We start from the raw sequence: 23,213 nt of genomic DNA, 5'->3' as shown, positions 1-23,213 counted from the left end.
AAGAAATGAAATAGTACTGAACTTTATGAGCAATTGTATTGGTTAGGGTATTTATTATTGTGAAGATACACCATGACCATGGCAACTCCTATGAAGAAAACATTTAATTGGGGTGGCTTGTTTATAGTTTCAGGGGTTCAGCCCATTATCACCATGTCAGGGAGCATGGAGGCACACAGGCAGATGTGGTGCTAGAGGTATAGCTAAGAGTCCTACATCTTGCAGGCAACAGGAAGTCAACTGACACAGTGGGTGGGATCCTGAGCATAGGAAACCTCAAAGCCCACCCCCACAGTGACACACTTCCTCCAACAAGGCCATACCCACTCTAACAAAGCCACGCCTTCTATTAGTGTCACTCCTGTGAGATTTTGAGCATCAATTACATTCAAACTACCACTTTAATGTATCTTGAGTGGAAATGCAATGTCTTAGATGAAACTATTTTGTAAGAGAGAGAGAGAGAGAGAGGGAGAGAGAGAGAGAGAGAGTCCTGTGAAGCTACACTGTAAAGTCGCACTGGTATAGCATCCTGAGACAGCATGATCCTCACAATTCTCTCTCCTGCTTGTTGACATACATGTAAAAGTAATGAGAGGCCAGGAACACCAGATGTGGGCAGATGTTGGGGAATACTCATCACTGAAACGAAAGAGTATACTGGATAATGTTACGAGTAGTTTTCCTGCCAGCCTGGTCCCACAGCTGTGTCAGCCCCAAATAACACACAGAGAGGCTGTATTATTTATAAAGCTGTTAGCCTGTTACTAGCATTTCTTATTGGCTAGCTCTGTCTTAAATATTAACCCATTTCTATTAATCTAAGTGTTTCCATGTGGTCTTATCTTACCAGAGAGAGGGTCTGGCATCTCCCATCAGGACAAGACAGAGGGAAGGATATCCTTTCTCAGATCCCTGGCCATGCTCAGGCATGGCCACCACAGGCTCTACTGAAGGCCAGCATCCCTCCCACATACCCCTCACTGCAGTTTCCTCTCATTCCTGTCATCTGACCAGTTCCTTTTCCCTCAGTTCCATCATTCTTATGGCATCGAAGGGCAGATACAACACCAGAGGCCCATGGACCAAAGTACTGGAAAAGCTTGGGGCAGACAAAGGTCTCAAGTTGAAAGGTAAGTCAGAGTGAGGTCTAAGCTGACCTCAGAACCAGGGCAGATGGGGTGGAGATACCATTATCCTGCTGCATCCATGATACTCTTTCCCACTAGGCTTAGGTCCAGCCCCAGAATCCTTGGTATAGCCAGTGGCCTCTTGGCCTGATGCCACCTGCTTACCATCCCTGTACTACAGCACATTCCCTGTGACCAGACACCGGAAGAATACTTGTAAAGCTATTTGCCCCTCTATTCCACAAGTGGCCCTTTATGCATTAAAAGCATCATCAGAAACTGTCTTTGTCCAAGCATCAGCCTGGCCATGGGTCTACATCCTCCTCATAAGTCCAGCTGATATCTGCTTTTGTAGCATCTATTACAGTTCTTATTTGTCTTCTAAGACAGGAAAAGAAGAGAGAACTAAATCCCAGTGACTCTCTATGCTTGTTTAAGGCCACACAGCTCTTCTGTAATGAGACCCAACCCAGACTTCCTTGATATGCTGGATAAAGCCAGCCAGACATAAATATCCACTTGATGCTACTTGTCATAGATTGTTCAGAGCGAGACCTCAGTGAGGTTTAAATGAAAGGAAGCAGATATATGAATGGTGACTACCATGATAGCTACCATTTGATGCCAGTCTTGAGCCTTGATGAACTTTTAATAATTAGCTCATGCATTCACAAGTAACTTGGGCAGCAGGCATGGTTCCCTCCACAGAAGAGGAAGAATTCAACAGTTACACAGTGAGATGCTTGCTAGGATATGGACCCTTGCCTTCCTGAGCCAGGCCCTGACTAACTGTGTCCTGATTATAATGAACATCAAAGCCAGCAGCCCATCATGCAGATATTTTCCCATGCAGCAGCCAGAGAGCAATCTGGAAAGATACCAGCCTATCATAGCAGCCAGTAGAGAGAGGGAATCGAGGTTTTTCCCTTACATTCCAGGGCTATTTTCAAATTTCCATCTGTTAAGATGCTATTGCCAAAGGATCAGATGTACAGTGACCATTGTCAAGTGGTACTTGTCCAGAGATGATAGATGTACTCTGCCTTCCAGCCTCAGCCACTCCTAGTGTATACATGAACCTCCAAGTCACCAAAGTTCAGGGCAGAGACCACACAGCATGGAAGCCTAAGGTCTGGGGTTCCACTCAGTCCCACACCATGTGCCATTCATGTCCTGGGAAGATCCTTCCCTCCTAGAGCCACAAAATGACAGCAGAGGATGAGATCTTGAAGATAAATTCCACCATTTCACTGGTAACATCTTAGGCTACAGAGACTTTCTGGTGGTCATAGGTCAGCTGGAAGGCAGGCAGGAATCCTACTAGCACTCTGCCCTCCCCATCCACCTTGTCCTCTGCTGTGCATAGCTCTCGTGCAACATACAGAGCCTCTACCTTACTGAGGTCCAAGTGATACCTACAAGCCCCATACAAAAAGATGTCCAATCCCAGCACCAGCCAGCTGAGAGCTTACTCAAGGGGGACACAGCCCAATGGAGCTGGCAAGGGATTTCCCTAAGGGGCAATGGATGCTGAAGGGGAGTACTAGGGCATGGCAAGCAACGCTTCTCTACTAATTTCGTTTTCATCCACTCAATTCCTCACTTTACAGAAAAAATGGCATTTGTCGGCTTCAAAGGCAGCTTTCGACCCAGCTGGGTGACCCTGGAGACTGAAGAACACAAGGCCAAAATCTTCCAAGTTGTTCCCATCCCTGTGGTGAGGAAAAAGAAGTTGTAAGGACAGTTACCACTTGTTACCACCCTAGGCTGGACTCCTACAGCAGCCAGGGACAGGATGGCTGGGTCCCCTGGTTTTCAGCCCCATTGGGCTAAGGGACAGATATCAAAGACCTTGGTGCTGCCACCTGCCCCTACTCCAGTCTACCTACAGCAGCTGGGCTGTGCTGGCTGATGCCACAACCTCCTCTTGGGTGCTTCTCTCCTGTCTGTGCCTCAACAGTAGAGGTGTGCGGACCATACAGAGACCTGGGCTGTACTGGCAGCAAATGGCCACTTGGGCAGGAATGTGAACCCAGATAGGAGGTGGTCCAGATGATGGGACCACTCACTGATTTCTACAGTCACTTGCAGACACATTAAGTGGCAGATGGGGAGGGGAGGACATCTTTACTCCTGTAAGGTAGGGCTTCTTGGGATTAGGAGCTGGCATGCAGACAGAGCTGGCCAGGGTGGCAGACTGTGCTGGGGAGGAGATGGAGTTCTCTGTCTGGAGGGGGGTCCCTTTTCGAGAGACTTCAGCTGACACATTGGAGTGGGGGCTAGGTGGCTCCTGGAAGCCCTTCCTGGGATTGCAGAACTCTACAGTGTTTTGCTCTGTGCCTGGAGTCCAGCAGTAGACGTAATCATCATAGCTGGCATCTCCATTATGAGTGCTCATGATATAGGGATAGAGAGGTGAAAGTTCACACTTGGGGGTCTTGTGTCAGCAGATGACAGGCAGCCAGGTCTCAGTATACTCAGATACCAGGCTGAGAGTCCAGACAGAAGTGACACAGTTGAGCAGTAGTAGCTCGGAGGAGGGGAAGTTCACACCACCCAGGAACATGGGGGAAGGCTTCTTCTGGGATGCTGTGGTACTGGCAGGAGCGAAGGACAGAACTGGAAAAGAGAGACATGATGTGGCCCCTGGCATGGTTTCCTGCCACTCCCTAGCTGCATCCGAGTCACGGCAGGTCACCTCTGACCCTCCACAGCTGACCCGCTTGTGATGGAGAGGCAAGGTCAGCAGAGAGAAAGGGGGCTGAGCTACGATGTACAGAACCTAGTGCAGGTTGCTCTTCAGCCAGTCCCCTCTGACATTGAGAGGGCAGAGTGAAGTTCACAGGCCTCCGGTGCACTTCAGCCAAGAGCTGAGCAGAAGATTCCAGAATATCTGATCATGCTCACACCACAGTGAACCAAGGGTGTCAGAGATGGAAAGGATCTTGGGGACTCCTCAAGGACCACCTAGTCTAGAGATTTGCAGCTGCATCTGAGGAGAATGAGAACTGAGATGGGAAAGAAGCACATGGCCAGTCCGTGAACCCCAATCTCAGCTCACACTGCCACATCACACAGCCTCAGCAACTTGCCCCGGGTGTCCAGTGCTCCTGAAGTAGCTGCAAGAGGAGACAAGGGCCAGAATAGAATGATCTTTTGTAAAGGACTTTTTCATCTTGCTCCTTAGTGCACACTGCCCACTCTCCCCTAGGTGGCATCCCTGCCACCTTCATTTTCTTCATACTGCCTGCCACACTTGGGCATGGGCTACTCATGGCTGTGGAACTCTCTTGGTGCTACTTTATTCCACAGTGGTGCTGGGATGCCCAGTGGATATATAGCGATCAGGATACTTCATTGTGGGACAAATTGGCTTTTCATGAGAATCTGAGCATGGTTGGCTCCAGCCCAGGGTCCAGCTAGTGTGCACCCTGTCTGAGAAAATAGCTCAGATGCCCAAATGAGTAGAAACTATCTATGTTCCCTACTCTTCTGAGGCATCAGGGGTTCCCTGGGGCTCATGAATGCCATGTGTCCCTTTCCTCTCCAACCAGAAACATTTTCAAAGACTTTCTTGATCCAATCTGCCCAGTGGTGCCAAGAAGACATAGTGCCAGAGTCCAGTCTCCAGGCTGAGCCAACTCCCAGGGACTCCTCCCCACTGAATGGGTCTTCCAGCTATCAGGAAATGGCTGTGAGACCCAACTAAGACATGGTTGCTTCAGTGGCCAACATCAGACGAAAGGCCTCTTCTGGGGAGATGAGTGGGGGGCAAATGATAAGGGGATAAAAGTGACCTCATATTTTTCTTATCTAAGTTTCATTGAATTTTCAATGTGAGGGTCTCACACTGTGACCAACTTAAGATGCAATAATCACTTTCAGGTGGCTGTGAATGTTAAATGTCTTTGGCTCGGTTCATTTCAGCAAATATCGGTGGGAAAGTTCTCCAGGTTGTACATAAGCTGAATAGTACAGAGTTCTATACAGAAAGCCTTCTTTCCTATACCACCCACCAAGAGTTCATATCCAGGCATTTTCTTGGTAGCACAAATGTCTTTCTTGCTTAGAAAGTTGCTTTGTCCTTTCTGCTGGTCAGCATTGCCATTAGTCAGGGGTTCCTCTTCTTCCTGTTGGCTAAACAGCTGGTCCTTTCTTGGGAATTGGATGCACAGCATGTTTTGATGTAAATGTTTCTTGTAGGTGTCATCATGAACAAAGGTATATTTTCTATTTATTTATTATATATGCACTTCAAGAAGTCACTGTTAGAGGAGTGAAGAGTCCTCTTAAGTATTCTGTGAGAGGATGTCTTTGGAGCCCTGGGGAGGGGTGTGCCCAGAGCCAAGGACACCAGCTCTGGTTTGGAAAAATCCTGCTGTACCATATTAAACATACAAAGGATGTCATTGTCTTGTCTGCTTGGTTCATTTTCTGGGACAGTAAGTCTCGCATTACACCAGTTGTCTACAGAAAATGAGATGGAAATCAGCCAAGTTTGTCCCACTTACTTCCTGGTCTTGTTGCCAAGAGCTACTTACATATCAGTATCCCACCTGCACCCATCCCATAGCTGAGAAAAACAGACAGAAGGGTCCACTGGCAGAGAAGAAGTCATGTGTGTCACCAGGCAAGACAGCATGCATCTCATCCCCATACCCCCGAGCCACCAAGAAGCTCTCAATCCTCCCCCTCCTACTGGGGAATCTGGAGGAAGTCATCAGACTGGGGACCAGAAGACCAACTGTCCTGCCCTCAGGTTCTGACTAGAGAACAAACTCCACATCTGAGAGGGGCACAGAGGTAGGGAAACAAGTCCAATCTGAACTCAAGGGCCAGGAATAGGTGGAATGGGCCCTGGAGAGGATGAGGAGACACACTGTCTGAGCAGAGTGAGATGGTCTGGACCACTTGTGGATATTGACACTTAATTGATTTAAGAACAATGAAAAATATAGTTCCTTGTCTACTGGTCACGCTGCAGATGTTCCACAGCTGTAGGAATCTAGTGACCACCATATTTGCATACAGAGACACAGGCTTAGACATAGACATAATCAAAAATAAAATAACAGTGGGGAACTGGAGAGATGGTTCAGTGGTTAAGAGCACACTCTGCCCTTCCAGAGAACCAGAGTTTAGATTCCAGTACCCATGTTGGGTGACTCACAACCATTGGTAACTCTAACTCTGCAAGGGAGTGAGAGTGGGTATCCAACACCTTCTCTGGCCTTTGAAGGTCTACTCAGCTGTAGCACACTGTGCTGGCTAGTTTTGTGTCAATTTGATACAAACTAGAGTCATTAAACAAAAGGGAGCTTAAACTGAGAAAATGCCTCCATAAGACGAGGCTGTAGGCAAGTTGGTAGAGCATTTTCTTAACTAATGATTGATGAGGAAGGGCTCAGCCCATTGTGGGTGGGGCCATCCCTGGGCTGGTTGTCCTGGATGCTATTGAAAAAAAAAAAAAAAAAAAAAAAAGCAGGTTGAGCAAGCCAGTAAGCAGCACCCTTCCATGGTCTCTGCATCAGTTCCTACCTTCAAGATCCTGCCCTGCTTGAGTTTCTACCCTCATTGTTTCTTATAATGAAGTGTTATATGAGTGTGACTGAAATAAACATTTTCCTCTCCAAGTTGCTTTTGGTCGTGGTATTTCATCACAGCAATAGTAACCCTGACTAAGACACACAGATACATACATAAATAGAACAAAATAAATCTATTTTGCTATTTAATTATGTATGAGGGGTGTGGAATGTGCATATGAGTACTCAGGAGGCAAGGAGGTTTCAGATTCCTCTGGAACTGGAGTTACAAGCTGTTGTGAGCTACTTAATATGGGTGCTGTGACTGAATTTGTGTCCTTTGCAAGCACAGAACCTGCTTTTAGCCACTGAGTCATCTCTCCAGCCCCACATGCTGCATCTTAAATGAGCCCCAGAAAAGTTATTTGCATGGTCAATTATGACAAGCATAGCTCTGAGAGTCACCTAGAGCCTAGGAAACAGGCTTGCCAGAGTGTGAGAATGGGCTGCTAGCCCTTATGACACCAGGACTGAAGAATCAGCAGCTGTCCAGTTGCTACCCGACTGACACTCTTTGTCCTGTCATCTCCCCGATCCCCAACTCACTGAACTCCTAAAGAAAAGGGACCAACCAGTCTACAGAAAACTGGTGTTAGGCATCACCCAGAGTAAGAGCAAAAGAAAATGGGTCTGGCATCTAAGCACTTCAGAGGGATGGGTAGCACTTGGATGCACTCTTCCTGAAAAGATGCTGTTGAGGTGTTCTCCAAATCAGATGTCACAGTACTAAGGGTTGTAGAGTGAGGAAGAGGTGTCAGAAGAGCTGGCAGCAAAGTCCAGAATGACAAAGTCATGGAAAAGGTTTTGCAGGCATCAGCCCAGCTTGAGGGCAAGGCCAGGGTAAGCAAGGGAGCTGCTGAGAGCCTTCAGAAGGAAGGCTGGGTTTCTCGTACTAGACTTTCAGTGAGCACAGGCAGGGAAACACTGTGCAGATTCTCCTTCCCCACAGGAGGAAAGAAAGTGCAGCATGTTGTCCTAGACATTGATAGGTCTGTAATTGCAGGTTTAAGAATGCAAACAAAAACTAATGATGATAATTAGTCCTGCTCAAAAATAAGATGTCTCCTTCCTAAACCACTGTAGAAGATAAAAGCAAACAAAATACAGTCTTCTCGGAAAGGGAACAGAAGAACCACCATGAGAAAATACAGATGACCTCATGGCAGCGGGCAGAAGGGATCCAACCCCAGCAGCAACCCCAACAACGCAAAAACAAGCTGCCCCATGAACAAAGACTTAGCAAGTCAATTGAGAAGGAGAATTAAATCATTTGCTGGCTACTGGGTTGCTACTGTGAACATTGCTTATCATGTCAGCTTTCAGAGGCCACTTTCATCTACCTGAGATTAAACAAAACTGCTGGATCCTCTGTGATTGAAAGAAATGTTGTATCTCCTCCCTATTGCACATACATGTATGTGTGCACACACATACACATAGCACATGCCACAGTTATGTGCATACACACACATACATGTATGTACACATACTTGCAGTACATATATGTACACATACACATGTACATAAATAAGTCCATGAGTTTATATTTCTTTTACATGCTATTCCAAAAGAACTGGTCTGGGGGATACTGGACATGCAAAGAGAAAACTAGCAGTCCATCAAACCTGCCTGCTGCCTTTGGTGGGGGCCTTAGAAGGTGTCCCCACTAGGGGTGACCAGAATGGGCAGAGATGGGAGCTCCCATTGGAGCCTGGAATGGCAAAGGTCAGCCTCTAGAGAACACACTTCTGTCTTGGTTGTCAGGATGAGCCAGAAATCCTATGGGTCCTGTACCCAGGTGGGGGCTCATCTGGCTATAATATGCACAAAGCTAAAGGAGTCAGTCCTGGGTGACTGAAGGCCCAGGAAGGGATTCCTGCCCCAAAACAGCTGAGGTTCCTCTAGAGACAAGAGTTGCAGGAGGAAGGGGTTCCGCCAGTATTCAACTGGGAAATCTTGTCTGAGACTACAGTAAGTGGGTCCTCACATTAATCCAGAACCCCATGTCAAAGAGCCAACACAGGACCCTTGCCATAACACTTAGAAGCCTTTTACAACATACACTGTTGAGGACTTCCTAAACATCTCCCTCCATCCTTCTGTCTGGGTCCAGCCCATCAAGAATGGAGCAGGATAGGGGAGCAGAGGGGGAAAGCTATGGGGAAGAAAAGAAGAGGCACTGTTGCACCCTCATCTGGGGGTGATCAGGAAAAACGGCCAGGGAAGCAGAGAGCAGGAGAAACGGATGGATGGAAGGAAGCCCCTGGTTGTACCACTTCTCTGTTTCTGTAGAGCAAATCCACCACTGGGAGCACAGGCTGCAATGGCTGGATAACCAGATTGCAAAATTCCTCTTTAACAACTGTTCACAAGCTGGTACTAGCTGGTCAGTCACCCGGAAGGCTGAGTTAACAGAGGTAAGGTGCGTTTGAACACAGCTTGAGAAAGATGGGAATATCTGCCTATGCCTATAAGATCAGCCCATGCAGCCAAGCGATCACACAGGGAACTACACGAATTCACACTCAAAAAAGAACTAAGTTGCCGAGATGGGATTCTGCCTATGTATGAGTTAGTTTGCTTTGGGTTTTTGTTTGTTTGTTTGTTTGTTTTTGAGACATTCTCCTGTAGCCTAGGCTGGACTTAAATTCACTGTGGAGCTAAGGATAACGAGCCCCTGACCTTCCTGCCTTGCCTTCCAAGTGCTGACATTATAGCCATGCACCACCATGCCAAGCTCTGTCTGTCTTTTCTACATAGGTTGGTTTTCCTTTTTTTGTTGCTTTTTGTTTGAGACAAGGTTTATCTGTGAAGCCTGGAATTCGCTCTATAGACCAGGCTGGCCTTGAACTTGGAGATCTGCTTGTCTCTGCGTCCAGAGTGCTGGGATTAAAGGTGTATACCACCACTGCCTGGCTTTCCTTCATCTTCTAGAGTAAAAACACTCTGTATCTGGTTGGATGATGATAACTTTTGGGATAGTGCAATGACTAATCTTGGTAGTCAGCTTGACTACATCTGGAATTAACAAAACCCTAAGAAGCTGGACACACCTGTGCAAGGGTTTTTCTTGGTTGGATTATTTGAGATGGAAGACATAATCTGATCTGGATTGTTTGAGGTCAGAAGACTCACTGAAATCTGGGCCCACTTAACAGGACAGGGAAGGAGAAAGTTTGGGCTTTCTACTGTTTGCCATCACTCATTCCTTCGCTGGTGTTGGAACCTACTTCTTCAGGATTCCAGTGAAGACTGAAAACTGGCAGCTCTCTAGGACTTCTCTGGCACTCCAGCACCAGACTGGACTGAGACATTCAGTCTTGTGGACTGGTGTGGACTGGACAACAGGTGTGTGTGTGTGTGTGTGTGTGTGTGTGTGTGTGTGTAAGTTCATTCTATCAGTTCTGTCCTTAGAGATCCCAACTAATACAGATGGGGACTGTCTTCCAAAGCACAATATCAATGGTGTGTATTATCAAGACTGGATGACACATAGCAAAAGAGATGGCTCAGTGGTTAAGAACATTTGCTCCTCTTTCTCCAAATGACTGAGTTTGGGTCCCAGCACCCTTGTTCAGAACTATCTATAACTCCAGCTCCAGTGTGCACATACTCACATGCTGACACACATCTATACATAATTTAAAATAATGAAAACAAGCCTTTTACAAGAGGCTAGCTGATACAACTATGTCAAATTATTAAAACTAAATAATACTGAAAGAAAATGCACAGAGGAAATTATTTAAAATGTATATCCTAGGTAAGAGATGAAAGTCTTTGGATGCCTGCTCATCTGTCACCATACCCAGTCTTTTACCTCACTATTTAACTCAGCTCCTTAGTATATTATGAAATGCCTTAGGAAAGATACTTTCTAAAGCAAGAGGTTTATATAGCTCACAAGTGCCATTGGAACACATGGTGTAAACCATGGCATGAGCTGAGAAGTCAGTGTACACCTGGGTCTCTCTCCCCAAAAAGCAACCAGTTATGAACTATGGGGATTCCATACTAATGACTTAATCTAGTCTCTTCCACAGAGCTGTGCCTGTATACCCCATTCCCATCTTCTTCCTATTTCTGGAGACAGGGTCTCACACTATATTGCCCAGGTTGATCTCAAACTTGTGAGCTCAAGTGTTCCCACCTCAACTTCCCAGGTAGCTAGGCTGACTAGACAATCCTGACACTTTACATGTATAGATATTTCCTACAAAGCAATAATATAAAAGAAGAAACTACCAAAAGCATTCGAGGAAGTAGCCAGCTTACATAAGGAAAAATTAAGTTTCTGTCTGTGTCTTCTGCAATTACAAGATGCTATTTGAAACAACAATGAGATGCATCTATTGAACTATTAAACAAGCAAGTTGTAAAAGTAACTAGAAAATAAATACTTTAAAAAAAAATAAAAAGAACTAGACACTCCTGGACAGTGATGTTAGAAGAATCACTTGGAATGGTTTTGCTGCAGAGCAATTCACCATTGTATAAAAGCAATTTCAAAAAGCAGGCAAAATTTGGCTCCAAAATTTTGGCTCCAAGATTTTTTTCACAAAGAACATGCTTCATTGATACAAAAGACTTCAAAAAGAACACACCCTGCAGTGTTCTGTGTGGTTACGAACATCTTGAAATAGTCCCAACAGTGATCAGAGACTGGCTAAGTCAACACCCCTCCCAACTAGAAGAGTCAAGTGACTATTGAAATGTTGGTTACTATTAAAGCCAATATCAGAACACATGTCACACCCCTCACTCTTTTTTATGTATTCATTTACAGTGTTTGCAAGACATGTCTTTGAAAAGTTGAAACAACCAATTTAGAATGCATTTAGCGTTACAAACCAATGTCCTAGAAAATAGCTTTTTTCTTTGACCTATTAATTACTTACCTAGAATTTAGCCCAAGATGACACAGCTTAGGGATATGGATGTACACTGCAGCATTTTTCTAATCATTCGACAGGCTTAAAAACCCTACATCTTCAACTACACAGGATGACTAATAAATTATGCTCTCATGGTAACATCTCATTGATATTTACAATATCAAGGTTTACAATAATGCACTACTCATTGCAGTCAATTGTAGGCCTGTAAGGTCTGGAAGTCGTGGAAGGACTGAAAGACCTCTCAGGTCTGCTGGTCCAGCACACCTTGCATTAGGGATTTTCACTGTGTGTGCACATACACACACCTGCCCTTACATTCATATCTGTTCACAACCACACTCATGCCCATTCACATACTGTGTTAGTTACTATTGTGCTGTGATAAAATCTTCTTACAAAAACGACTCATGGAAGAAAGGGTTGATTTTTGGATTAAGGTTCTAGAGGAATAGACTCCTTAAGTGTGGGAAAGACATGGCAGCCAAGAACAGGATGCAAACAGATCACATTTCATGAATGACAGAAAGAGGGAGAACAGGAAATGTAGCAAGCTTTCTGGTTGGACTCTCTTTGGTCCCCAAATAATAATACAGAGACTTATTATTAATTATGAAAGGTTGGCCTTTCGTTTAGGTTTGTTTCCAACCATTTCTATTAATCTACATTCTGCCATGTGTGGCTCAGTTACCTCTCCTTAATAAAGCACATCCAACTCGTTCTGAGTCTGCTAGCCAACTTCTTGTGCCTAGATTCCTCCTCCTCTTTCTGGAAATTCCACCTATACTCTCCTGCTTAGCCAATGGCCATTTAGCTCTTCATTAAACCCATCAGAAGGTACCTTGGCATATATATATATATATATATATATATATGTATATATATATATATATTCTTCACAATGAACAACTAGATTTACCCCACAACAAGGAAACAGTGTAAGACTCTCAAAGCCCTCCCCCAAGACACATCGTTCCTCCAGCAAGCTTTTACCTCCTAAATATTGCATATTGCATATTGTTGGCAAACACCACCACCAACTGGGGACCAACCAAATATTCAAATACATGATCCCATGGGAGCCATTTCTCATTCAAACTAACATATACATTTGTAGTCATATGAACACTCATAAGTACCCACACTTATATACCCTCACACACATTCACACACTCATTTACCCTCATACACTTTTTCAGACACACATACACGCACACACACAGTCAGCTCTCTCTACCTAAGGCTAAGCTCTCATTCCTCTTGCAGTTTGGTGCTCATACCTGCCTCATTCTTTACTTAGTAGCTCTGGGAAATTTCCTCATCACACATCCCTGGGACAGTCTCTCATGAGTTGGCATCTTGGCTGGCTGTACTTGGCCTCCCTGGGACAATGCCTCTCCTGTGAGCTTCCCAGCCCTGTCTGGAGCTGCCACTGTGCATGCTGGTGGACTGATTTTGATTCAAGCCTCTTCTTGTATCCCACCGCCTCTCCCCCAGAGCTTTGTAGCTCCTCCCCATTAGCTGTGCATCTCAAAACCCTAAAGAAGTTTGCTGCCCAGAGCAGCAAACTGCTGGGCAGGTGGCTCAGTAGTTAAGATCCCTGACTGCTTTTTCAGAGGACCCAAGTTCTATTCCTACTGCCCAGATGGTGGCTCACAGGTGTGTAACTCTGGTTACAAGTGACCCAATGCCTCCTGATCTCTATGGCCACCGGGGAGGCAAAGCATTCATATACATAAAATAAAAACAGAAGTTATTTGTTTAAGTGGCAAATGCCTCCCTGGTTATACCCTTGGCTAAACTCCAACTGAGGCCCAGAAAGGTGACACATTCTGGATTTGGATATATGCTGTCAAGAAGAGCTCAAAGACAGAAATGTCCATCCCTACCCTGCAGAGGTTCAAACAAGGGAACATAGGTCTCAGGGAATCTACAATGAAGGTCTGTCCTAGACGAGTCAGGGATCTCCTTGCTTTGGGATGAGGGACCCCTTTGTGCCATTTCTTCTAAGATATAAATCTCAAGCCCATAGAGCCCAGAGAGCCCAGGCACCCGCTCATAGAAGAGGTTAATCTGTAGAGCTTCTGTGATGACAGCCACAGTCACCGGCTTGGGGCCTAAGTGAGGAGAGCATCAAAGAGGCCTGTGTGTCAGGCATGGCTGGAGTCTCCCTGCCATGGGAAGTATACAGGCTGACAGGAGCAGACCACATGCCCTGGCATTCCCAGCATTCCACCCAGGACAGCCCCTTAGGCCCAAAGCCAGGACCCTAAACCATTGACTCTAGAATGTCACCTGGGGGCCTCAGGAGACTCTTGGAGAGAAGAAAAAAGACAAAAGCATTCTGGGTGTGGTGGTGAGCATCTAGCAGGGATCTGGCAAGTAGGCTGATGAGGTTCACAGTGTTTAGATAGCTCAGCAAACCCTCAGGAGACCCTGCCAGTGACCTGGCTGCCAGTTCAGCTGTCCCCACATTGGAACCCAGTGGAAAGGACTTTTTAGTCACTGGCTTAATAGCACTGGGCGGGAACTCTTTAAAATCTTTGTGTCATCAAGTATCACGTCAGCCTATAGCCTCCTGCTAGTCATGGAAGACTCTTGGACTCTGCCTTAATCTGGTCCCTCAAGCAAGGCAATCTCACCTAGGAGAGAAGGCCATTGTCACAGTTCAGTCAAGTACCACAGTGGTGGGATCAGCAAACTTTCCTGCCTGGAAGGAAGCTGTGCTATTCACACTGGGCATGTGTCCATTCTTCTAGAACTATCCCTGTTTTCCATCCCAGCCATCTACTTCAGGGTTTAAAATCACAGTGAAAAGAGTCCTGGCCCTTTGTCTTAGGGTTGCTGCTGCTGCAATGAAACAGCATGACCAAAAAGGCAAGTTGGGAGGAAAGGGTTTATTCGGCTCACACTTCCACATTGGAGTCCATTATTGAATGAAGTCAGGACAGGAATTCAAACAGGGCAAGAATATAGAGGCAGAGCTGATGCAGAGGCCATGGAGGAGTGCTGCTTACTGGCTTGCTCAGCCCGTCTTCTTGTAGAACCCAGAACTATTAGCCCAGGGATGGCACCACCCGCTATGGGCTGGGCCCTTCCCCATCAATCTCTAATTAAGAAAATGCCTTATAGCTGGATCTTATGGAGGCATTTTCTCAATTGAGGTCCCCTCCTCTCAGATACCTCTAGCTTGTGTCAAGTTGACATAAAATGAGCCAGCATATCCTCCGACGGAGAATGCTGCAGAGGTGGTGCTATGACTGGGAAATTTAAACTGAATTCAACCCTTGTAAGCCTCTGTGTGTGTGTCTATGATAACAAACAAACAAACAAGAATGTCCCCCCCCAAATGAACAAGCAAGAAAAAAAAAAAAAAAACATAGAAAGCTGTCTTAGCCAGAGCGCTATTGGTTGCTGTGAAGAGAAGAGGAATTATGACCAAGGCAACTCTCATAAAGAAAGCATTTAATTAGGGGCTGGCTTACAGTTTCAGAGGTTTAGTCTATTATCATTCTGGCAGGAAGCATGGCATAGCAGCACACAGGCAGATGTGGTGGAGAGGTAGCTGAGAGTTCCACATCTGGATCTGCAGGCAGCAGGAAGAAAAAGAGACACTGGGCCTGGCTTGGGCTTCTGAAACCCAAAGCCCACCCCCAGTAACACACTTCCTCAACAAGGCCACACTTTCTAATCTTTCTCAGGTAGTTCCAGTCTGTAATGACCAAGCTTTCAAACATTTGAGCCTGTGGGGGCCATTGCTATTCAAACCAGCACAAATGCTGTGATGGTATTGTAAACTTTTGGGTGGGTTAGCTCACTTGACCCTCACAATGCTTCTTCAAGGTAGAAACTTGCAACAGTGTCTAGTGGTATGCATAGGCAAGGGACTCAGTGACTCGCCTAGTATGGCACAGTTCATGAGGGCAGAGGTCTAGCAGGCCTCAAGCTAAAAGCTAGCCAACAGCCACCTTGAAGGGGAAAAGAGAGCCAAGGATTGAAGACCTATGCATAGCTTAGGGACTGGCCTGTCATATCATGCAATGAAGTTTGTAAATGCCAGGAGGGGACCTGTCTGCCTTGTTCACCTCCACTACCATCACCCTCACGATCCCTAGGATCCATCAGTGTCTAGCTTGGTCAGGGAGTGTTTGGTCCAACAAGCAGGTGGGTCTGCAGAGAAGCCCATGCAGCAGGACCTCCAGGCAAATTAGAAGAACTATGGCAGACTTCACAGGCCAAACCATGAGTTCAAACCCTGCTTTTGTCATTTCTTTGTGATTGGACTTGGGGGGGGGGAATGCTAACTTCTCTGGGTCTAAGCTTCTCTGTGTGTAAGGTGATAGATATGATGTCTACCATATACGGCTGCTGGGGTGATATAAATTATTTAAAAATGTATTGGGTGGTCACATGACATGGTGCTTGTATGTAAGTCAGAAGACAATTTTTAGGAGTTAGTCCTTTCCTTCCACCTAGTGAATCTTGAGATCCAGCTTACCCACCCAACAGTCTCGTCAACCTAAATTAATTTATGTTCCAATAAAGGATGCACAGGGGTCAATGATCATTTGAATTTCAAAGAGAAATTGAGAGACAAGGTGCAGGCAGATTTTTCATAAAACACTTGGTGCATGATTGAGCAATGAATTACTAAGTGAAGAATTCTCACCAGAAGACTGTGGTTAAACAGCCTGGTACAGCCAGTCTCTGCTGCCCCCTAGTGGACACAACACTCTAATTACAAATGGCTCCAGAATGGGAAGACAGTGTGGGGAGTGATTACAAATCACTTCCCAAGGGCTGCTTTGTTTTTCAGACTATAAAGAAGAGAGAACATAAAATTTTACGTTAATGGGCTGGAGCCTTTTTAAGACGTTTTCACACGCCTATTGCCTCCACCTCTCAAGTGCATGGGCGTCAGGGGTGTGCAGCCACCTCTGATTGACAGGAGTCTGGTGAAGGAGGCGGGGCTCTCACTGCTTGTGCCTCAGCACACCATTCTGTAAATAAGCTATATCATCGCAGCTGCAGGGCTGCTGTGAGCACGGGCATAAGCGTTAAAATCTATGCCCACACGACCCTTCCACACAGTTATGAAGGAGCAATGAAAGTTTTGTCAGGGGTCACCACAACATGAGGGACTGTACTAAGGGGTCACAACATTAGGAAGGAGGAAGACCACCAGCCTAGAACAAGCTTGCTGCTGCAGACAGCTCTGCAATGGAACTTCCGCAAAGCCAACCCGACCACAGTCGAAGACAATAAAAATGGGTTCTAACCTGGAACTATTGCAACCGAAGAGAGCGTCTGAACACAATATGAGCAGGTGGAACTTACAGCTGAGGCAGGGTAGGTGGATGAAGATGGCAGAGATACACCAGAAGTGAGGGAATCTTGGCTTCCTGGGTCCTTGCTAAAATATCATGTCAGGGGTGGCCGAGGTTGAAAACTTCATGGGATATCATGCTACCTTTCTTCACTGTGACGGGATGTCTGACATAACAGAGGTTGAACACTTGGCTGTCTTCATAGTTCGGTTCCTTGTTGCTTGGTCCCATGCACTAGGGAGGAGTATCCTGGCATGGTAGTGGAAACATGTGGAGGAGGTTGTTCACAGAAACGGAACCAGAGAGGAAGGGGTTGAGGACCAGATATAGACTGGAAAGGCATGCCTCCAATTAAGTTCCTTCCTCTGACTGGGCCCCATCTTCTAAACTTTCTAGAGACTCCTAAAATAGTGCCATTGCAGGTTCTTCCAACCCACCATATGGGTTCCAGGGAAAGACTTAGGTTGTCAAGCTCAATAGCAGGTACCTCTACCAGCAGATCCATTCTACTGGTCCCATCCTTGCCATTTCAATGTTTTTCATTAACAGAGATCACCAAGATTATGAGGCAAAAGAATAAATTATTGGCAAGGAGAGGTGGCATAAACCTTTAATCCCAACACTCAGGAGGCAGAGGCAGACCAATCTCTGTGAGTTCAAAGCCAGCCTGGTCTACAGAGTGAGTTCCAGGACAGCTAGGGCTATTATACAGAGAAACTCTGTCTCGAAAACACACACACACAAAAGTATTTTCTTCTGTTTCTTGGTTTTTGTTGTTGTTCAAGACAGGGTTTTTCTGTGTAACAACCCTGGCTCTCCTGGAACTTGCTTTGTAGACCTTGATGGTCTTGAACTCACAGAGGTCCACTTGCCTCTGTCTCCCACAAAGAATGTTTTGTTTTGTCTTTTAATAAGTTGGCTGACTCCACTGCACATCTGGATTGACAGGTCTGCTTCCATAATGCGGTGATGAATTGGTACAACCCTTTCAGAAGTGGCAACATACAGTAGGAGATATCTTTACCTCGGTAACCTTCAAGTTAAAATGAGGGGCCTAATTTCATCAGGAACTGTAAGTTCAGAAGTAACAGAGAAGTTACTTAGCATTGGGTAACAAGCAGTGACCAATGCAGTGACCCTGGGTGGTTCTCTGTCCCCTCGTACATGGGACTGAACAAAACAAGGGAAAGCTGGGGAAGAAGTAGAAGTCTAAAATACAGAAGCTTCTCCAAACTTGCCCTCATGGATCTTGACCTCTCAGAACTCAATAGCAACCTAAAGCAACACAACCCAAGTCAGAAACCCAGACAGAGCCAGTCCAGACACCTCTGCAACTGGACCTTCCATCTTGCTGTCCAGTCACAAGAACTCAGCCATTGAATCAGTCTCTGGCTAAGAAGGATCTGACTTGACAACCTCATAGAGGATGCCTTGGGGTCAGGTGTTCATCTCTGGTCCCATGACTATCTAGGGAATGGAACAGCAGGATAGATTTGGCAGGCTAGCAGGGTAGCTGGAGCCTTGGGCTGCAGAGGGTACTCCTAGAAAGAGACAGACAGGAGGCTGTTTGGGGCTATCCACCAGTAACTATACCCGATGCTCTGTCCCAGTGTAGCCCTGAGCCTTTCTTGGGGTGAGATTCTAAGTGCAAAGACTATATCCTGAGTTGACATACTTTGTTTAACAAGAACAGAACAGAAGCAGAACTACAGAAGCCAAAAGGCAAGATTAGTACATTTAAAGGCTTTCCCAGAACTACGGACTTTGATGGATTAGATCTTTGCTTTCATTTTGGCAAGTGGTGCTGCCTACATGCTGAGTTTTATGGCCTGAACGGTACTTCTATCATGGAGTCAGTTCTGCTAAGGTCTGGGGCCGTGTTACAGAGACAGGATCAATCTGGCTCAAGCACTTCTGCAGTCTTTTCTGGAGCCACATCTGACCCTACGTTTTCCATGACGTCATCTGTAAAATTCTAAGTGAAAATATGGCACTATACAAGGATGGAGGTGCTACAGTCACAAGACTGCTGAGCTTAAAGCCCAGACAGGGAGACAGAAACAACAACAAATGAAATTCTATGTCTGCTATGATGACATCAATCTGAAGATAATGGTCAGAGACAGTGGCCCCAGAGGAAACTTGATTAAGTGAGAAAGATGTGTTGACAGAGGAAGTTGTTTTGAGATGTAGTCTTAGGAAGGCCAAAGGGGCTTGAACCCCTCTGTTGCTGAGGGTGGTGTGAATTGCTGCTTTTCCCACCTTCCTCTCCCAAGTGTTGGATTACAGCTGTTCACCATCACTTGTTCTTATTTTACTGTTATTGTGTAGTGTGCGGTATGACAAGCACACACACCAAGTCAAAGAACAATTTTCTGGGGCTGATCCTCCGGTCTTTCTATTGTGGGACCCAGGGATCAAACTCAGTTTTTTGTTAGTTTGCTTGTCAGATGTTTCATGTTTTCACCAAGCACTTTCACCTGTTGAGACATCTAATTAGCCCATTCTTTCTTTCTCAGAACTTTTAACCATTGCTGTGGTTTACTATCTATTTATAAGTCTTGGTGTTTAGCCCAGGCTGGCCTTGAACTTGCATCTCACATCTCCGCCTCTGAAGTGCTGGGAGTTCAAGCATGCGCTACCACAACCTGCTTTGTGATATCATCCTAGTAAAAAACAACGCTTCAGATGGGTGTGATAAGGCTGCAGAGCAAGACCCTGTTTCAGAAACAAACAACAAAACCAAACAAAATCAAGATTTCAATTGTTATTCAAAAACAAAAATCCCTGGGAATTCAGGGAATTTGAAATGTTTACCATGAGCAAACTGCAAAAAAGCATTTTAGCACTCCAGAAGAATCCATTGTTTTCTTCCTTTGAAGCCATTCTCTCCAATTTCATTGACCATTACAACAGGAATCAGATTCGACTTCATCTGTTTGTGACACTGACCTACTTCAAGTGATTAAAAAACAAAAAACTGCTGAGGAAGGAGAGATTTTGTAACTTGAAATTTTCTCCCTCCCCCCTTCCGTTCAAAACTCTATGAAGCTAGGTATGATGGTGCACACCTTTAATCCCAGCACTTGAATAGATAGAGCATGCCAGGCCATCCAAAACTACATAGTGAGACATTGTCTCAATAAATAAATACATAAATAGATGGATAGATGACAGATAGATAGCTAGATAGACAGATAGATAGACAGACAGACAGACAAATATAAACAGTACACAATGCTTTTGTAGAGGGCCTACATTGGGTTTCTAGTACTCAAGTCCAAGTAGCCAACAATTGCCTATAACTCCATCTCCAGGATATCTGATGTCCTCTTCCAGATGCTGAGGGAACGTACACACATAAACACATATACATATAACTTAAAAATAGTAATAACAAATCTTGAAAACCTTATCAGTTGATTCTATTCTAGGGTTATTTAGCATGTAAACTGTATTGTTACATATAAAACAAATTATGGGGCCAGATGGTGGTGGTGCATGCCTTTAATCCCAGAACTCTGGAGGCAGAAGCAGGAGGATCTCTGTGAGTTTGAGGCTAGCCTGGTCTACTGAGTGAGTTCCAGGACAACCAAGACTGTTACACAGAGAAACCCTGTCCCCCCCCCAAAAAAAGAAACAAAAACCAAAAAATTCACACATGGTGGGTCCTTTAGTGGGAAGTGCAAATGAAAAGGGTTTCTACAAAGACAGATAAGTAAGCTGAAAATATGTATCCTGTCCTGACAAAGGGTCCACTTCTAGAGGGGAGGAGGCTCTAAAGTCGAGGCTGCTTCTCCCCAACCTGGGAGAAAGACCCCAGTCTAGGCATTTTTTAAAGCACAGGAGGCGGAGGCCACCTGCCAAACAAGGCCAAGCTCTCTGAATCCGTCTCTCCTCACTGCTCAGTTTTGAGAAAGCAGCATCCAGCTAGAGATCACATCTTCCCAGCTCAGTGCGGGAGAGAGGTCCAGGAGAATTCACTGCAAATGCTGCTGTTAGCTTAAGGCTGGGAAAGGATGGAAAGCTGTGTCTACTGAACAATGAGTGAAAGAGGAAAGAAATAGGTATGGCATCTACCCAGACATTCAGAATTAAGACAACAGCAAAAGAATACAGCAAGTCAATACTAACACATACATACATATATAATTTTTTCTCTCTCTCTCTCTGAGACAAAGTCTCATTACTCCAGGCTGGCTGACCTCAAATTTCCTAAGTAGCCAAGGGTGACTTTGAACTTCTGGTCCTCCTGCCTCTGCCTCCTATGTACTTGTGTTATAGCCCTGTGTCACTATGTCATCATCAAACTGGGGTTAGGAGATGGTTGGGACTGACTCTTGGCCTCTGTGCATGCTATCAAGCATTACTAACTGAGCCATATCCCCATTCTCAATACAGACAAATACTCTATCAGATATATATACAAGGTGGAGAGTCTCCATTTGAGCTTTTCTGAGTTGGAGAACTTAATAAAAATTTTATTTTTAAGTCAAATAGCTTGAGGATGAGATTTAAAAACTGATGGATTTTTAGAAATCATTTCAGAGCCAGGCATGGCAGGTAATACATGTAAACTTAGTATTCAAGGAGCTAAAGCAGGAGGATCTTCTGTTGCAGGCTAGTCTGGGCTAAATAATGAATTTGAGGTCAGCCAGAGCACCATAGGAATATCTTGACTCAATGTAAAAAAACAAAAATAAATAAATAAATACATAAATTTAGAACTAAGGAAAAAATTGCTGTGCAAAATCCGTACAGAAAACTACAACTAAATTGACAATAAAAGACAGGCTTTATACAATTCTTTTAAATCAAAGAGAAGGAGCTGAATCTGTAATTGAAAATTCATAAAAACCAGCATGATTATGCTTTCCAGCAAAATGACAGAATATTGATTAGTAGAAAGATATGGGCTGGCAAGATGGTTCTGTGGGTAAAGGCACTTGGAGCCAAGCCTCGTGACCTGAGTTCAATCCCTGAGACCCACATAATATAAGGAAGGAACCAACTCTAACAAGTTTCCTGTCCTCAGACCTCCACATAGGATCCAGGACATTTGCATGCCAACATATATGCTGCACAAATAAATGTAAAGAAAAAAAAAACTTTTTTTTAAAGTAAGGACTTTTAGACTCTGCTAGAAAAACCACTCTCTTCCATGGGTAATGATATGATGTGATCTCAGACCTCTCCAAAGGGGTGGAATGTAATAAGCTGAAGAAAACCTCACAAAGCCACATTGTCCTGCAAACATAAAGGTTAACAGAATGTTCACAGAAGATAACCAGTCCTTTTTTCTTTTTGGTTTTTTAAGACAGGGTTTCTCTATGTAGCCTTGGCTGTCCTGAAAGTCCTGCTCAGAAATGCTGACAACTGACTCAATGCCAGGACCCATTTCCAGCACAGGAGCATCCTGGAGCACTGAGCTGGCTCTCCCTGAGGAGATGGTGGCCTTGAGGACACTGGAGTGAAGCAGTGTGCTGTCCAGATGCAGCTGCAGTCACTGTGGCAGCAGCAGGTCCTTCTGGGAGCACGAGACTAGAGAGAAATCATGGTGCAGGGTTAATTTATGTAGGAGGCTGAGAAAGCTACTCTATGCTAAGACTGCACACCAAGAATTCTGAGTACCTGTAAGTTGTGTGACAGATTTCTCACAACTATTCCTCATTTTTTTTAGTGTTTTGTTTTTTTGGGGGGAGGGCAGGATTTCAGGTACAGCTGAGGCTGGCCTCAAACTAAGTAACCTGGTCTGACTGGGCTAGCCTCGAACCCCTGATCCTCCCACCTCTACTTCCCAAACACTGGGATTACAGGCATTTGTATCACTATACCTGCTTTTCCTACCTTGGTACCACTGTAAGGAATCTGTAGTTTGTAGAAGAATGACTTCCATATACTTTTATTCTCCTCTGACTCAAAGAAGCACGGGTACATCCCAGCCCCTTGTGCTTGAGAAACTTGAACACAAGATTTGAAGGAATGCAGAAACACTGAGCAGTTTGGGTAATATTACTAATTAGGGAAGACATTAGATTTATCCGGATTTCAAACAATTGAATTGTAATAATACGCAATCTTCATACGCTAATGTAATTTCTAGTAGCAAATAAGTATATGTTTGGAGAAGAAAATCTGTTCATTACCGCTTGGAATACACAGCCAAAAACTAGGAACAACAAGAAGCACAGACTGAGTGCTAGTTCAAGCCCCCCTACCTGTAAACCTGGGAGGCTCTCAGTCCTACCAGACAGTACTAACCACTCAGGCACCCCA

General features: G+C 45.1%; 1 protein-coding gene across 1 annotated transcript in view; it reads left to right on the top strand.

The window, feature by feature from the left end:
• Cemip (cell migration inducing hyaluronidase 1) overlaps positions 1–2,875 on the top strand; it is a 148,640-nt gene extending 145,765 nt beyond the window's left edge. The window contains exons 28-29 of the mRNA XM_051206548.1: positions 1,033–1,133; positions 2,741–2,875. Coding sequence (XP_051062505.1) covers positions 1,033–1,133; positions 2,741–2,868 — 229 coding nt within the window. The 3' untranslated portion in view covers positions 2,869–2,875. The remainder of the gene's footprint in view (positions 1–1,032; positions 1,134–2,740) is intronic.
• The last annotated feature ends 20,338 nt before the right edge of the window (positions 2,876–23,213 follow it).

This window comes from Phodopus roborovskii, unplaced genomic scaffold, assembly GCF_943737965.1.
Source record: "Phodopus roborovskii unplaced genomic scaffold, PHOROB, whole genome shotgun sequence".
NCBI lineage: Eukaryota > Metazoa > Chordata > Mammalia > Rodentia > Cricetidae > Phodopus > Phodopus roborovskii.
This window is presented reverse-complemented; position numbering and strand designations above follow the sequence as displayed.